The sequence below is a fragment of the Strix uralensis genome, chromosome 18 (genome assembly GCF_047716275.1).
Source record: "Strix uralensis isolate ZFMK-TIS-50842 chromosome 18, bStrUra1, whole genome shotgun sequence".
NCBI lineage: Eukaryota > Metazoa > Chordata > Aves > Strigiformes > Strigidae > Strix > Strix uralensis.
Window position 1 is genome coordinate 705,904 of NC_133989.1, and position 16,848 is coordinate 722,751.

At 55.9% G+C, this 16,848-nt stretch overlaps 1 protein-coding gene across 3 annotated transcripts; it reads right to left on the reverse strand.

Moving 5' to 3' along the window:
- Positions 1–2,334: 2,334 nt before the first annotated feature.
- Positions 2,335–16,713, reverse strand: TTI1 (TELO2 interacting protein 1). Of its 3 annotated transcripts, XM_074888401.1 has the most exons (7): positions 14,330–16,713; positions 13,668–13,844; positions 12,736–12,884; positions 11,775–11,915; positions 10,191–10,395; positions 9,388–9,475; positions 2,335–3,772 (listed from the first exon to the last, which is right to left on the reverse strand). In XM_074888401.1, the coding sequence occupies exons 1-7, from the start codon at positions 16,626–16,628 to the stop codon at positions 3,556–3,558; spliced, it is 3,276 nt and encodes a 1,091-aa protein (XP_074744502.1). In that variant the 5' UTR covers positions 16,629–16,713; the 3' UTR covers positions 2,335–3,555. The 3 variants fall into 3 exon arrangements, 2 of the variants coding, with proteins under 2 accessions (XP_074744502.1, XP_074744504.1); XR_012631448.1 differs by lacking the exons at positions 2,335–3,772; positions 9,388–9,475 and having other exon boundaries at positions 10,257–10,395; positions 11,775–11,989; XM_074888403.1 differs by lacking the exons at positions 2,335–3,772; positions 9,388–9,475 and having other exon boundaries at positions 10,285–10,395; positions 11,727–11,915.
- Between the last annotated feature and the right edge of the window lie 135 nt (positions 16,714–16,848).

A 16,848-nucleotide genomic window follows, 5' to 3' on the forward strand; every position in this document is an offset into this window, starting at 1 on the left:
GGCGCGGGGGTCTCGCCGTGCTCCTGCCGGGGTTTGTGCTGGAGGAAGCGGCTGGACACGGGATTCCCGGCTCCCTGGGGGGGGCGGCTGGAGCTGGCAGGTCCCCTCGCTGCGCCTGGGAAGGGCTGAGTCTCCTCGGGACGGCGAGGGTGCTCAGTGGGGTGGAGCTGGGCCCCCTCCCGCACCCCGGGGTGCTGTTCTCGGCTCAGGCCTGGACCCCAGCAGGTTGGGGGGCTGCTGAGGCGCCTGCCCGGGGAGGAGGGTGCTGGCAGGGCCGTGGAGGAGCCCCTGGACTCGCTTGCAAACGGGCTGAGCTTAATATGCAAGTCACTGCTGGGGAGGAACCAGCCTCATGAAAATGCCATTTCCACACAGTCACTCTTCTGGCCATTATCCTGCTCCAGACAAAAGCAATTTACTCTGCCTGTAATAAAGCCGGGGTGATAACGAAGCTGAGAAGAGCTGTGGCAGGCGGCCGTGCGGCTGAGACAGGACGGCCTTTCCCTGCCACCCGCACCGACCGCTGGCAGGGGGCTGCAGCCATGGGGCAAATCCCGGGGAGAAACTGGCGCTGGGGCTCTGCGGGTGTCTCGGTGCAGCCGGTTGTGCTGGGGCCCGGCTGGGGGGATGTGGCCAGTTCCTGGGCCCAGCGCCGTGACCGATGCACCGGCCCGCTCAGGGGGCCAGGCGGGAGGGTGGCCCGGGGGAGCCCGCAGCAGTCCCCCTGCCCAGCCCAGTAACACCCAGCAGGAGAAGGGCGAGGTGTGGGGAGGGGGACACAGCACCCCTGTGCTGGGAAGGGGCATCACAGGAGGGACAGAGCGGTGGCTCCCGCCCTGCTCCCGAGGGACATGGCAGCACCGTGCCCTTGCTGTTGGGGGGACCTGAGCACCCCAGTCCCTGCTCTGATCTGCTGTCCCAGTGCCACTGTGTGACGTGTGGCAGCACCCCCCCGCACCCCATCAGTGTCTCTCCAAGAGCCCTCAAGGGCTCCTGAGCCCCAAACCCGGGCAGCTGCATTAGGGGGGTCACCGGGAAGCCCATGCCAGAGCCCCCTTCCCAATGATGCAGCCAATTCCAGCTGCTCCCCCCGCACCAGCTCTATTACCTGCAGAAGATGGTAAAGAGAACTAATCCCCCTCCTGCTGCCTGCCCCCTGCTCGCCCGGCCCATGGCAGGGAGTGAGGTGCCTGCTCCAGGCCCCGCTGTGGTGCCACGAGACCCCTGACCACGGGGCACGTCCTGGCAGCTCGTGCCTGTGCCCACGCTGGGGGTCCGCAGCCCCCGGGTGCCGTAACCGCTGCCAGCCGCGGCTGCCAAGACTCCGGGAGTGGGACATGGGGGGCCCACGATGGGGGTGGGCGCAAGGACTCACATTAGAGTGCAGCCCTGGAGCCTCCCGCCCGTCCCATCCTGCGCGGTGCTGTGCCGGGCCGTGGGCATGGGGGGGCTTGAAGGCACCGCGGGGGTGTTTCGCTGTGGTGGACACTGCAGCTGCCGGTTGGTTTTATGCTTTTCCTTTCAGAAACACGTACAACTTTATTCTAAAGCAAGCTAGACTAAAGGTTACGGGTTTTTCTTTTAATCTTGCTTTGTCTCAGCGGAGTGAATCCAGCAAGGCCGGGCTACTTCTGCTGGAGGCGACCGGTTCCAACAGCGCGGAGCACGTGCAGATAAATCACTTCACTGCGCCCGCAGCCCGTGACTGGCCGGGGAAGGCCAGTGGCCAGAGCCGAGCTGCTGGCCGGGCTGGCCCGGGGGCTGGTAGCCAGCTGCGGGAAGGCGGCACAGGGTCCCCCCAGCAAGAGGCAGGGGAGACGGGGAGCCTGTGGCGGCCGGTGCCGTGGGGAGCAGCGAGTGCCAGTGCGGTGCTGCCGCTCGGTCGCGGGTGAGCTCCAGCACCTGATGGATGAGGTTTATCAAGTGCTACAACAGTCCAGAAAATTCTGCGTGCCCTCCCCGCCTCCCCCAAGGGTGCTTTGGGGACCAAAGGTAATATTTCACCTTTCTGCCTCTCCTGTCTTCCCCGTCACATCAGCTCCAAAGGGCTCCTCTGTACAAAATCCAACCCAGTGTTACGCACTGAATATATATCAAAAAAAGCATAAAAGGGTAAAAGCTGAACTGCAGCCCTGTCCTACCTGGTACAAAGCCACTGACTTGTGTTTTTCCTGGAGAAGCAACCAGGAGTAAAGCCTGCACCAAACCAGGGAGACAAGGTGGTGTAACCCCAGCTGAGGGGGGTGGGCAGCAGCAGCAGCCCCCTTGGCCCCAACAGTTGAGGCGGGTGGTGGATGCTCAGCTGGGATCCCCTGCAGCGATGCACAGAGCCCGTTCCATGTAACAATCTGTTTATTGCTTTGGTTTTTGCATTTCTGAGCTTGCTTCCAACTTTAGTCAAGCTCTGTCCTGTTGCTTTACCAGCACAGAGCTTTCCCGAGCGCCCGGAGGCTGCCAGAGTCGCTCTGGGTGAAGGTGACGAGTCCCGGCGATGCGCCGGGGGCAGCGGCGCCTGGAGCACTCGGGAGCTGGAGGACACGACAGCAGCTCCCAGGCGAGCGCTGAGCCGTGCTGTGCTCTGGAGGGGAGGCCCCGCAGCAGACCCCAAAGGCTCGTCACCTTCTCCCCTCACCACAGTACCTGCTCAACAAACCCTGGTCCTGCCACTGTGCCACCACGCTCACCCCCGACGTCTCTGTCTGAGCACGTGTGCCCCCACCCGGGGGGCTGCGCCGGCAGGCGGGTAGGTGCTTCGTCCAGTTCTCCTTGGGGTGGGTGTTAAAAATCTGAGAGGTCTAAGAAATGGCTTGTGAGAACGGCGGCAATCGGGGAACCAGGAGGGCTCTTACATCACTCGTGAGCCGTACGTCAGGGCTGGCGGTTCTTCTGAAGAAAGTCTCGCCCTCGATGGGGAGAGTCGGGGAGCGCAGCGCGTGCGGCGGCCAGGCTTAGCAAACGGCAAGGAACAGCCTTGGTGCTTGAGAGGACGTGTTGTTCTTGCCAGTAATACTGGTGAGGAATTTATTGGAAATGCATTTTAACTTTTTCTGATATTAACTGGTTTTAAAAGGTTTTTAATGAACCCTAAGCTGGAATCTCTCCCTGGGAAGGGTTAAGGCCAGAAAAAGCTTTTGTTTTGAGTTGGTGATCATTGTCCAGCTGAGAACAGGAGGGAATCTCTCAGCTGTGAGGAGGTCAGAGGGGTGGGGGGTGCTGAAGGGGCACCACCCAAGGATTGAGTGTTGGGAAGTTGTTTCTGGAAAATGACTCTCCTCGTACGGAAGAACTTGCAATAGATGTCCCACCCTTGGCCTTCTCTCCAGCACCATGAGCAGAGAAGTAGTCTGGAGGAACCGGGGCAGTGTACCCCCCTCATGCTCTAACACTGTAAAAAAAATAAACTTCTGCCGATGGGGAAGGTGTCTCGGCCGGTGCCCCAGACCGGGCAGTCCCTCCTTTGCCCCGAGGATGATCTGGGGCCTAAAGGGCAGCATTTACCCAGGCGAGCTCTACCCGGGTGGTTCCTCTTCGCCCTCCTGGCGCTGCACGGGTCTGTCAGGGGGGAGATGGTTCCTCTTTGCTCTCCCGCTGCTGCAGCCTCTCCAGCAGCAGCAGCACGTTGTCAGTGAACTCGTTCCGCTGCGTCTCCATCCCACGGAGCTTCACGGGCCGCAGGCTGGCGTGGGGGGGCTCGTACCGGTGAGGGCAGCAGACCTCGGTCAGGAGGAGCCAGGTGCTGTCAGGGTCCATGTGCATTAAGTGGAGGAAAACGCTTTGGAAAACAGTGGGAAGAAAGGAAAGAGTAAGGAGAAGGCCTTTCTCCTGGCACCCGACAGGGTCACTGACAGCTCTGGAAAGCTCTGATGTCCACAACCTCTGACAGGGAACAGACCTGGAGGCTCATCAGAGCACCATTAAAATGGCTCCTGCGCCCAAGAGAAGAGAGTTCAGTGGTTTTACATCTACTGGCAAGGGGGAGAAAAACAGTTGTTCTGCTACACGGTCAGTTAGCGACATCAAACAAGCAGCTGGTGAAGAACTGACCCGGGCTTTGGTCTCGGCGTCATGGGCTGCTGCTGGCAAAAGCCTTTCTGCATCAGCCCGGCCCGGCGCTGGAGAGGCGGCTGCAGAGTCCCCCCCCTCCCACAGAGCTCCTGAAGGGGGTTGCAGATGTTGTTCATACCCTCTCTGGTTTTTAGGGAGTGAGGGGGTCAACCCAGCCAGACCTCTCCCCCTTTTCAGAGGTGGTAAGAACCAGGGTGGTTCAGGAGAGCTGCCCAGGCTGGGCCACGGGTGAAGTGGAATGTTGTATTGAGGGACTGTTGCTTGTGTGAGGTCTCCCCTCACCCCGAGGCCTTATTAGCTGCCTCCAAATCTTCTTCCCTCTGCACAGCACCTTTCATAAAGCAGTTTTTTTCTTTTTAAACAAAACCCCCAAACCCAACAACCTTCATTAACAACAGAATGGAGGAAGAGAGGAATGACAGCTTCCTCCACACAGCAGGAAAGCATTAGATGGCTTCCCCTCTGAATTTCAATACCCCGGGTAAAGCCGGGATTTGGCTGTGGAGGCTGCACTTCCCTGGCTGCCTCCAGCCCGGAGCTGCCGTAACAGAGCTGCTGCGAGCAGGAACCTCCCCGGGCAGAACAGCAAATGGCTGGTTTGCATGACCTGCACTTATTCTTCCTGCCAGTTCTCACTGCCGGTAACCTTTGGGTTTAGCTAGGTCTGTGTCAGGGTTTAATGCACAGAAGGTGTATTGGGTTTAACTGGTATTAAGTTCTCTGGCTGTGCCACATACAAAATTGAACCAGAACTTGCAGGCTGCCCTGACAGCGCTGCAAGGCTGCCTCCTGCACAGTGCTGAGTGCTCTGTGCTCACTCAGCACTCGCCAAACTTAGGGCTCAGCCTTCCAAGGCCTGGCCACGCTTCTTCAGATCTCTAGTTTTCCACTGAAATCATGAGGCCATGAGAACAGCAGCTGGGTGAGGTAATGGGAAGAGAAACCAGAGGGCAGGTCTGTCTCTGTTCCCCCCCAGAAGCACCGGCCACAACTCCCCTCTCCAAAATCAGAGATCACTTGCTACAAAAGCCTCACAAAATCCAGACCTGATCGCTGTCAAAAGTTCTCCCTAAAGTACTTTTATCCCTAAAGTGAGCTTGCTTCCTACGGAAAGCGGGCAGAAATCCCTTTTAGCACCTCTCTGGAAGGGCATGCGGTGCCACAGGTCACCTGAAAAACCACAGAAACGAGATGGAGGCACTAGAAAGCTCCTTCACCTCTTCACAAAAATCTTGTGGCTGTCACTCCGTGAGCAGCCGGAGTTGTTGCTTCTGCCCGTCTGCCACTAACCCCTTGCCTGTCCCTCGGTGCAGGTCTCTGAGCGGGGTGAGCGAAGATGCTGCCCTCGAGCTGCCGGCAGCGTCCCCTCTTGCGCCTGCTCCCGAGGAGCCCGGTGCCAGCGCAGGGCTCGCCGGGGCACATCTAGAGCCTGGACCAGCCGACAGCCCAGCACCAGCTCTCCTGGCTCACCCGGGGCTCGCCTGGCCGCGTGGCTTCCCCCGGCCGGTGATGGGCTACTGCTGGGGCAGCTGCATGGGAATAACCCTCGCGCCTCATGGCCAGGCAGGGATGGGCCACTGGGGAGTGAACATGGCACCCGGGGATGCTGCTCAGCTCTGCCTCTCCAGCACACACACGGCTTTACCTCTCCGCAACCTCCCCCCCACCAGCTGCTCCGAGCCGCCCTCCAGAGATTAGCTGGTCCCCCGAGAACTCCGCTGCCTCTTGTGCCCACAATGGCCTGAGGCGTGTGATTATCTCCCGATAACCTGGAGTGCTCTGCAGCTCAAAGAACTTGACTTTTACATTTTCAAACTAACTCTGGGGTAGTTTCTAAGCAACCTGTTTCCATGGCAAAGAATCCTGGGGTTAATCCAGGTTTGTTTTCTGTTGTTGCTTTTTTTTGACTTAAATATCATTTTATTGAATTTTGTCTTGTGCAGGTGGCTGTTTGTGTCCCTCAGCCCAGCTTGTGAATGACAGCTGTCAATAAGGATCCAATAAAGGACACAATCAAACCAAAAGAGGTATGCTGCTGCACAATCATCTCTGCTATCTAAAAAGGTCCAAAAATAGCACAACTGGAACAAATATGAGCTAAACGACTTACTCTACTAGCACAGAGCAGAGTTTGGCTATTTGCTGCCTTATCTCTTCCCAGGCTCTAAGCAAAGCCACGGCACAGCGAACAGGCTGGCAAAAGGGCAAGTCTTTCTGGCTTCTGCATCTCTGCTGAATGTCTAACTAGATACAGTTCACCACAGGCTTCAGTAAGAACTGGGGAAATTATTTCTGCATCCTGGAAAAAAAAACCCCATTCCTATCCAGACTGTTGACTGAAAGGTCAAATGGTAAACTTCACGGGCTGTAAACATTTATTAGGAATTAAGTGTAAATTTCAGAACAGTCACTTCAAGCTGAAAAAAGGCAGAACTAGTTGTGAAGCCTTGACAGGGGCCAGTGACAATTTCTTAATCTCTTTGCCTCCAAAGTTTTTTTTTCCCTGGAGTGAAAAGCTTCTCAGGGACTATGCAGTTTAACAAACGGATGAGAAGCCCCGATTTACATATTGTGACTTTCAGTTTACACCCTCTCCCCCCACCTTGCTCCCCATGCCTGGGCCCCACACCACCCCCCCAGCTGCTCCAGTGGTTCCACTCACTACCTGCAGCTGCACTGGCTTATTTTCAACGAAAGGGAAGACACATCTGGTGTTCCCTGGCTTTCCTAAACTCTGCTTCAGTAGGTTTGGGTTTTTTGGTGATTTTTTTTTTTTTTTTTTAAAGCTTTGGATATTCCTCTCCTGGAACACTCCCAGCAGTCATCTTATAATAAAGCCTATTGTCCCATTTTCTCTTCCTCAGACACACTGGAGTTCTTTTCTTCTCAGTGTCTATTTTTGCCTGTTGAGTATTGCATGAAGCCGCAGTTACAAAATTCACTTACTCCCACTGGTTCATCTAATAAAACTACAGGGTCCCATAAAAGGGATTACACAGCCTCCTTGGGGTAGGATAACGTCCCTGGGTGACAGCCAAAACTCCCCCTTTTTTTTTGTGGCTCTAGCGCCTTGGCCAAAAATTCCTGCTTACCTCTTTGCATGCCTACAGAATCCTCACTTGGTGCAGGGAGTTACTGGAGCTACAACTGACTTTGTAAGACCTGACCTTGTTCTTGGCAGGTCACAACTCATGAGTTGAGTAAGAATCCAAGAGGCTGAGGAAAGGCCAGTTAGCGTAAATCAATATGGCAAGCTGATTCCACACATCTTGTTACCTTGTGTGATTTCTGCAGTGATAAAGCTGAGTTATGTGACGTATGTTGGCACTCGGGCTGTGGCTAAGATTAGTTCTGGTCTGTCTGTTTTTAGAAGCATTTAAAATGCAGAATTTCTCGTGCATTGGGCTGATAACACTGCCCTTGCCTAGATGGAAAGGGCCTTTCCTGTGACAACCTGTGTCAGTTTGCAGGATTACTTTTGGGCACGTGGAGAGCAAGGAAGAGGACTGGAGCTGACAGGAACGTGGTGGTGAAGCAGCTGAAGGAACCTGAGGCACGGCTGAGAGGTGATCCTGACCCTGGCGCTGGACCTGATTGTTACAGTGCAAACTAATTTTGACTCTTCCAAGCTGAAGCCTCCTATCGTGTGCACTACGGTTAAAAGTGACTGTGCTACGTTTCACTGATCCACTCAGGCTCCAAGACCAGGGATCAGACAGGACTAAACTGAAACCCCCGCCAGACCCAAGAAAACAAGAAGTGCTGCCATCTGCCCAGCGAGCGTCGGGCCAGGCGAGACGCGTGTCTCCGCAGAGATGTGTCTGGCCAACGGAGCTACGAGAGAGCTGGTCACAGAGACCTGGCTGTGCTCAGTGAAATATGTAATGTACGGTGCATCAAAGGCACGGGGGGAGCAGTGCAACATGTGGCATTTTCCTCTTAAAATAGAATAAAAGTAATATACAGGAGAAAAATATTACTTGCCCTGAACTTTGCTGCTCTTTTCCTCCAACAAGGGTGAGCTCACTTCACAATATAGCTGCTAATGACCCTATCACATCAGAGGGCTAATTCAGTATTTCCCCCACCCCTGCTGTGGGGGGAAATTGCACAGCTTTTCAGACTGCTTTGTTAATGATTTAAAAGCTTAAGATTCCAAGTATCTAGCTAAATCCTGGTGTTCTGCTTTCCATTCCAGCGTTGCTTACCCAGACGAAGGCTTTATTGTATCAGGGGTATGTGAGCCTACAGCGAAGAACCCCTCTGCAGAACAAACGCTGCTGGAGCCTGCTGCGATGCAATAAAAGCCACTAAGGTAAAAATAAACCTCCTCTCCCCAGTGCAGGAACGCAAACAAAGGTACGGCTCTGGCTTCTGAGCGCGCTCTCCCTCTAACCGCTGCTCGGCCGCACAAAGGCCCTGTTCAGCCCCCGCCCCGGGAGGCCCGAGCGCAGGGAGAGGGGACGGGAATCCGCCCGCCGCGGCCCCCTCTGCCCTCGGGGGAGGCCAGGCTGGCCACACAGAGAGAGGGGGGCTCGTACCCCGTCCTGAGGCAGAGGCGCACGGCTCACTTACAGCACGTGGGAAGGGAGAAGCGGGCTCGTCTCGCCTGCTGACACCTCTGGCCTTGTTTCCAGGTGACACTGTATGACAACAGCGATTTCTTATCCTGACAGCAGGAACATGCTGAGCAGGATTTCGAACACCAAGCAGAAAAGTGTGTCTGTCAACACTTCACAGAGCTGATGCATGTTCACCTAAACTGTTTGTGCTCTTTTAACCTTCCCCAGCCTTCTCAGAGCGAGACTGGTGCCAAGACTGACAGCTTCCCAAACAAACCCCGGTCCGCCTGGCAGGGCCTGGCTTGACGTGAGCACAGGAGCCCAGGGAAAAGGGAAGGACAACAGAAGTAAATCCCCCAGCCCGCGGGAGGTACGAAGTGATAAAATACATGGGAATGTCTGGCACATCCTCTTGCACAGCTGTCAGCCCCTCTGCAGTTTTATGCCACCAGTGGGCCAAGAGCCCCAAGTATTTTAGCACAGGAGGTGGTTGGAAAAAAGCAAGGAGCACATCGTCCCCCTCTGCCTCCAAACGCAGCGCGAGGCAATCTGAAAGTCAACCGTGACTGTGGGCCAGGACCCCCTCTAGCTCGTTTTGGGTAGCAAATGATGCTTCACCAGAGAAAGAGAGACCCTGTTGTGCAGAACTCAAACTTGCCGGAGGGAGGAATGGGAAAGGTGCAAAAGGAAAGGGGTTACCATGCTCCCTCCGTCCCACGTTATTTGTACACCTGACACATCTGCATTTAAGAGACGTTACCTCTGGGCAGCTTCCTGCAATTTCATGGGTTGCTTGGCACTGAGGTAGATCAGGCAGGCATCTGCCACCTTATTCAGGTCACTCTCACCTGCAGGAATGGAACAGAAAAGGAGGGTAGGAGGTAACTTACTCAGCGGCTGCTGCCTAACAGAATCAGCTCTAAATTGGCAGCCAGAGGCTTCTGAGCCTTTGAACTGTCTGACCCAGAGCTCTTCTGACCTCACCTCGCCGCAAAGCTAGGAAAGCAATCAAGGGCATTGGGAGAGGAAAAGAGCAACTAGCCAGCAAACGCTCTCCTTCATCAAAGTCAGCTCCAGAAATTTAACCCAGGAGAATTTCAGAGAGTTTCATTCAGTAGAAGAATGGGATGTGCTGCATTTAAAGGGTGACCCAGAGAGACACCCCAAAATGGAACCAGTGAAGTGAACCACAAGTCTCATCTGGGCTCCAGTTCTTCAGTTAATTAAGAACAAAGCGTGGCCCAACAGGCCCAGCTGCACCCACTGTGTACCCACTTCTCATGCACAGGGGAGATGAGCTGTCAGGTTCTGGAAGGGGCTGGGCATCTTCTCTCCCATTTGTCTCCCGGGGAGTAAAGAGTGACCAGCCCCTCTTTACAGAGCTCTCGAAGAGAAGGGACTAAGGCCCAGCAGGACCCGAATGGGATGAGGCTGGAGAAGATCAGGAAATCAATCCCATGGGGCAGCAGAAGGATAAGAAGCAAGCGCAGGCCTGGCCAGTTGAAACGGAAGGAGAAGAGGGAAATCTGTCAGAGGTCTCACACAGCCTGAGCCGGTACTCACCCATGTCCAGCTCCTCGCAGAGAGAACCCAGCCCCTGCAGCACAGCCAGCTGCAACTTGAAGGCGAGCGTGTGGCTGTACACGGGCCCGGCCCTGGCGCTGGCGGGGGCCTGGCTGAGCAGGGAACGCGTCAGCTTCGGCAGCACGTCCCTGCAGAACCTCTGCCGCAGGAAGTCCCCACACCTCTGAGCCAGCGTACACAGCACCTAGAGCAGACACGGCAGTTACTGCAGGGTGAGTGCACGCACGGGTCTGGGAGGAGCTCAGCAGCCCCACCAGCCTGGGGGATAAGGTGTTCATTCTCCCTTGATGTTTTTTTTGCAGTTGGGAGCAACGTGACCGCGCCTGCCACAGCTTCCCGTAACGAGCAGAAGGCGAACGCTCGACTGAGAGGCCGAGTGCCCCACGCCCTGCTCTCCGGTTTCACCTCTCCCGCCAGCACCAAAAAGGTAAGAGGAGCTTCTGAACTCGTACTCAGAACGGCTGGAGGAGCCTCTGATGGAAAATGCCATTAAAATATAAATCGCCTTTGTGGGGGAAACTGTCCATCTCTACAAGCACGCCGGCAAACAGGAAGGCCAGTCAGCTACAGCACAGCGCACCCAGCGCTACCGGTGTGTGCCCAGGAGAAAAACCAGAACGGCCTTAAATACACCTAAAAACAAAGGGGGGATCCCTGGGGCCAAAGCCCTGTTCTCTCTGCGACCTTCCCTCAGGTTGTGGTCTCGCTGTGCAGGACTGAGATGCCAGTGACGTTGTTGGTGTACACTGATACTGCAGCTCCTGTCCCGAGATTTAGGAAGGCCGGCAGGCACTGCCAGGGGATTGCTTATAACAAACCCCAAACTCAGCGCTAATTGTAACGATCCCTTGAACTTTTCAGGCGTTAATTACTTTTTGTGTAGCGATCTCTCCCTTCTTTTAGGGCAGGCACGTGTGAGGTGTGGCTACTCTGAAATTCTAGTGTATGGCTTCTGAGTTTTGGGAATCAAAACTCCTTTTATTCACACTGAAGGATTCTAAAATTAATCTCGTTCTGCACAGCAGAGGAAGCCCCGTGAAACCCTGGGGCTGGCAACCTCTGGAAACATGCTTTGTTGTCCAACTTGTGAGTCGGGAAGAGGATGCAGCTGACGTGGTCGAGAGCTCTTTAATAACGTTATTACAAGACTTAAGTCTTTGCTTTACCTCTCCCCTCCCTGCCAACACCGCAGTGGTGAAACAATCCCTCCTCTTCAGTCTCAGACTTCCAAAGGGGAGTGCTGAGACTGTGGCCCCAGCAAGGGCAAGCTGCACTCTACGGTGCTTCTGACAGCTGCTTAGGCTGTAAAAGAACTGTTTTCTTCTTCCCTGCACCAACCACTAACACCCCTGCTCCCCAGGAACGGTGTCAAGGTTTTACCTCTGGACAAGCTGCAGTGGGAGCGGTCTAAGCCCACCCGCTGCAGGGTGGTGACCCCGTGTTCCGAACCACGTTTAGAAATCCCTCCCCAAGCTGAGTGCTTCTCTCCCGGGCCACAGCAATGCCCCCACTTGCCTTCTAAGCGCCAGCTTGAAGGCTGTTGGCAGAGACTCGCTGCTGTACCTTGAAGGCCCTGAGCACTGCCAGAGGGTCATCGCTAGTCAGCCGGGGGACGAGAGCTGGCCAGGCACGGTGGGCCAGGGGAAGCAGATGGTTTCCGTGGGGATGCAGCACAGTCACGCAGAGCTCCAGCACGTCCAGGACCTGGGCAGGAGGGGCAGGAACAGACTTTCAGGGCGGTGCAGCGCCGGGCATTCAGGTGGATCCCCGGTGTCACGCTGGGGAGCCAAGAGAAAGGAGGGTTTTAATGCAGAAGGGTTTGGTTTTACCTCAGTGTGACCTGGGATGACTGAACAGGGCACAGGCCTGTTCGGAAAGGGACAAGTAGCACCCTGACAAAACTTGTGCTGGGCCAGAACCAGGGCATGGTTCCTGCCTGACCCTGAAGGCTGAGCTGCGCGCTAGGACCCCACCGCTCCTGTGGCAGCAGGATCACCTGGGAGGGCTGGGGCCTCTGTGCTAAGAATCTGGGTTATGCCTCACTGCTGCATTTTCTGTCTTGCTTTGCAGTTTAAAAGGAGGCCACCTTCAAAGGATTTTCATAATTAAAGAAAACCCAGGCTTCTAGCCCTGCTTATCATCACCCCAGCAACTTCAAAAATGTTCATCAGCCTGTGCGCTACCGTCTGGGGAAGGGGGATGGGAGACCTAGATGGCAGAAAGATGCTTCTGCCTCCTCCACCAAAGGCCGAGGCACAAGACTTGACTGTCACGAGCATCCAGGGAAGGTGCCTGACATGAAGCCACCCTTAAGATTCTGCTCAGCCCAGCTGCCATTGCTAAACCAGATTACTCCCAGAAGCGTGTCTCCCCCTCTCCTGCCAGACCTGGGGTGTCCGTCCCGGTGAGCAGAGGCAGCGCCCGGCTCCTCACGGCAGGAAGCCCAGCGCCCACCGTGCAGTGCTGCCGAGCTACCAGCCCCCTCTGCGGGGGCCACCTCTCTCCCAGGCCGGCGGCTACTGACCCTCAGGCGCACGCGGAGGCGCCCATCGGACAGCAAGTGGATGCACCTCTCCATCACAACCTTGGCCAGCTGAGCGTGGCTGGGCAGCGGGGCTTCTCCTCCCGTGTCAGAGCTGGTTTGCTCCGGTTTAGCAGGAGGGGGAACCTCATCTGGAAGACAAAACCGTTACTGAAGCCATGAACATGAGTTGAAGTTCTGGGAGATCACAATACCCACCCACAACTACTCTGCAAATTCCTGAGCGAGGCCTTCGGCGTTTTTTAACATATTTAGATATAGTCAAGTCTATGCTTGAGTTCTGTAAGTGTCAGCTTCAGTGAAGAGTGTGGGACTAGGGAAGGTTTGCTTTCTTTACTGGACAATGCAGTTGGTCTGACATTTGCGATTTCTCCTCACCATGGACTTATTTCCCATTGATTTTTATTAAAAATGAAAAGCCTGGGTATTTAAAGATGAACTATTTAAAGGTCAGGATTGCAGCATAGCCCAGTAAAGACTAAAAAGTTCCTTATATGAATGTCTGCAGGGCCTGCCAGGGCCAAGTGAGACAGGAGAGGTGGCATCATTAGCCAGGAGAAAATGGTACAGGGAGGGTGAGAAGAATGCAGTAGGATCCTGGGAAGAGGAAACTTTGGGTCCTGAACCCAAATAATCTGTTATGAAATAAGGAAAAACATAGCGTGCTTGTGTCTTAGAGCCAGACAAGCCTTGGCCTGTGAACATTTCACTCCCCAACCCAGCACAGAACTAAGTCAGAAGCCCCAGCAGCACCTTCCATGAGGTAAGGTCAGCTCAAAGCCAGCCTGGGATGGTCAGGAGTGAGCCCAGCTCCGGCCTGGTCCCCTGTCCCTCGTCTGGCAAGAGGAAACCTCAGAGGTCACCGTCTTTCTCAAAGCTGAACACACTCTTCTCTGTCTGCACGTGGTACTGACCTGCCTCCTCAGCCCCTGGGTCAGGCAGATTGCCCTCCGCGATCTGCTTCTGTCTGACATAGTCAAGGAAGAATTGTTCCACCTCTTGCCGTGTCACCACCTGCTGCCCCTGGCATGAGGCCCTGCGCGGCCACTCGCCTGTCTGCTCCTCCCCGCGGGACGATCCAAACCACTGCGCTGCAAGAGAGGCACAGACACGTCACTACGTGGGCATGAGCCCCCCTGGCAACTCAGCAAGGTACCACAGATTCCCTGAGAGACAAACGTGACTCCCAAGTCTCACGGGACTGAACTACAGTGTCAGGCACCTGCTGTCACATCACCGTGACCTCCCTGAGGCCACGAGAATGTTAAAGCCCTGATATAAGAGGGAATACACTCCGTGTGCTTCTACAGAACGTTTATGGGAGCAGCAAATCCCCCCCTTTCCCAACAGTGAAAGGCCATGTTCCTGCAAGTCTGCAGGCCAAATGGAAACCGGTTGTGGAGAGGGGAAGCTATTGGTGATCTTTGCTTCAGAGCTGGCCCACCACGCAGAGTGGAGCTGCTGTCACGCTGCAGTACCTCAGGTACTTGCAGTCTGCCCCGGCCAGTCAGAAGGTCAAGGACAAGTACCCTGTTACAGTAGGACTGAACGATGCAAAGTAAAATCATGTAGATACCTAAAGCTGCCATAACGGAGTGGAGGACCCCGAGGAAAGTGGAGGCCTGGGTACTGTAAGACTGATCTAGCGCAGACAGGACGTCTTGGATAACGTCTTCGACCAGTGGCAGCAAGCTGGCGTCGGAATGTCTCAGCATAGTGTCCAGGACCTGGGCAGCGCGGGGCTGATGTGCCAGCTGGCGCAAGTTCAGGGAAATCCCATTCACCAGATAGTCAGAATTCTCATTAATCAAACACTGCAAGGAGTCGTAACTGCAGGCCTCGCATATGTCTCCCAGTGTCCCCAGTGCTGTCTCACTGATGAGCAGAGTCTTGTCACCAGCCTTTTCCAACACTGGGTAGAGAGCGGACAGCAGAAGCAGCCGGAATTCCTTCCCGAGGACAGCAGCGAAGCAGCCGATGCCTTCCAGCTGGATGCAGATCTGCCAGATGTTGCTGTTCAGGGTGTGGGTCGTTACGTGGGGCTCCGGGGATGGAAGGAGAACGCTGCCACACGCACCTCCTGGACGGGCAGCGAGCCCTGCACGCTGCACAGGGTGCTCGTGGGTGATTTCTTCTGTATCGATGCTCGTGATCAAGTACCAGTTGGCCTGGTCTGTGTACTCATCGAGAATGGACGCTACGGACCCTTTGAGATCATCCACGTTCAGTGAAACTTCCCTTTCCCGAAGGACATCCACTCCCACCCCGGCAGCCCCGGCAACCAGCTCGTTGAGGACCATCGCCGCCTGCTTTCGGTACGCACCAGACTCGCCATACAGCCCCATGAAATGATCCACAAGCAGATAGAGGTTCCCGTAGTAGCCAAGAACACGACAGATTTGCTGAAGGAGCTGGAAAACTCTCTCCTCCGTGAAGAAGCGGAAGTATTTCTTCTGAGCTCTGCCTTTCTGCAGGCCGCACTGCAAGGAGCCCGGAGGCCGGCAGGCGCCCTCGCAGCCCCAGCGCCTGTCTTCCACTATCTTCACGTCTGCCACGTCCAGCTCCAGGACCTGCATCAGCGCCTTGGACAGACGCTGGAGGTGGGATACGGAGTTGAGGACAAGGTTAATCTTGGGGCCCAGCAGTTTCAGATAGCCAAGCAACACGCTCAGTGTGGAAACCTTGCCCGCGTCGTCCTGAGAGTTCATCAGGCGAGGAAGAGCTGTGGCAAGGGAGTGGAGGTTCTCGGAGAGGACATCAGCGAGAGCCCTGTTCTGTGCCACGAGCCTCTGCTCTGCTATGCCCTGCAGGACCTCGTTACACCTGCTCTGGACTTCGCTGCTTTCATCGTTCACCAGCCCAACCACGGCCTTTAAAAGGTGACTGAAGGAGGCCACCAGCGCCCGACCGCAGTTCCTCAGTAAGTGGTGGACCAGTTCCACCAGCTCCAGTCTCACTTTCCAGTGGGGGTGAACTGAAGAACATTCAACCATTTTATGCAGGAGGAGCGAGAGCTTTTCAGCAGTACTTTTACTCCAGTCAGGCCCTCTATGGACCATTAGTTCTGATATTCTGCTTTGTTCCACTGGCAGCTTTTCTTTATTCTTCGGGATTCTGGCTAGCTGTGCATCAGCCATTACGAAGCCAACAATCAGATAAAAGAGTCTGATGGCAGAAACAGTGGTTTTATGACCTTGTTTGATGTCTCCAGTAATAACCCGAGACAGCGTAATGGAAATCCCAGGCAGAAAGGAAGCAAACAAATCCCCACACTGCTGTGCCTCGTCTTCATCTAGGTGTCGGTGCTCCTGGCAGTCACACTGCAGAACTAGGACCTGTAAGCACTTCAAAGCAGAGATCTTAATTTGCTTTGCTTTTTCTTGCTCTGCTAGGCCCAGAAGCAAAGATACAGCAAATCCTAAGAGAGGAAGGGTGGAAGGTTGATACAGAGACAAGATAACATCCCCGTAAGCTGAATGCATCAGGGTGTGGAGTGCCTGGATTACAGCCAGCTTTAACTCCTCTGACAGCCGGGCGGGTTTGCTGGAGCTAGAAGGGGGGGAGAGGCACGTACAGAGCTCGGAAAACAGCTCCTGCAGGAGCTCCTGCTTCTTCACACACGTCGCTGCGAGGATGGAGGAGATGCACTGCACCACGCTCTGCACCAGCCGCTCCTGCCTGGGCCCCGGCACCTTCAGGGCGAAGCGCAGGGGGAAGAGGACGTACTCCTGCAGCTCCTGCAGCGCCGGGGCGCTGACGGCCGCCAGCCGGGCCTGCAGGCGCGCCACGTTCTCCACGGTCTGCGCCCGGGTCAGCTGCACGCAGGCGGGGCGCAGGGCCCCGAAGGCCTCCTGAGGGGTGTCGAAGACGGCCATGCTGGGGCGGAGCGGCCGGGGGGGCCGCGGGGGGGCTGTCCCAGCGCCCCGGGGCGGCCTCAGGGGCTCCCGCCCGCCGGGCCCGCGGCGGCCCCTCAGGCCCGGGGCTGCCCCCAGGGCCGCGCCTACCTGCTGCCGCGGCGGGGCGGGCACGTGCCGGAAGCGGCGCCGGGAGCCCCCGGCCCGGCGGCGCCACAAAGGGTCCCCCGAGAGGCCGCAG

What these genes read in the sequence shown, in the direction of transcription:
- TTI1 (XM_074888401.1), bottom strand. Translation starts at nt 16,628, where the DNA reads ATGGCCGTCTTCGACACCCCTCAGGAGGCCTTCGGGGCCCTGCGCCCC. An exon ending in GCCTCCGCGTGCGCCTGAGG is followed by an intron (nt 11,916 to 12,735) that starts GTCAGTAGCCGC and finishes CCTCCTGCCCAG; the next exon opens with GTCCTGGACGTGCTGGAGCT. An exon ending in CTGCGAGGAGCTGGACATGG is followed by an intron (nt 9,476 to 10,190) that starts GTGAGTACCGGC and finishes CCATTCCTGCAG; the next exon opens with GTGAGAGTGACCTGAATAAG.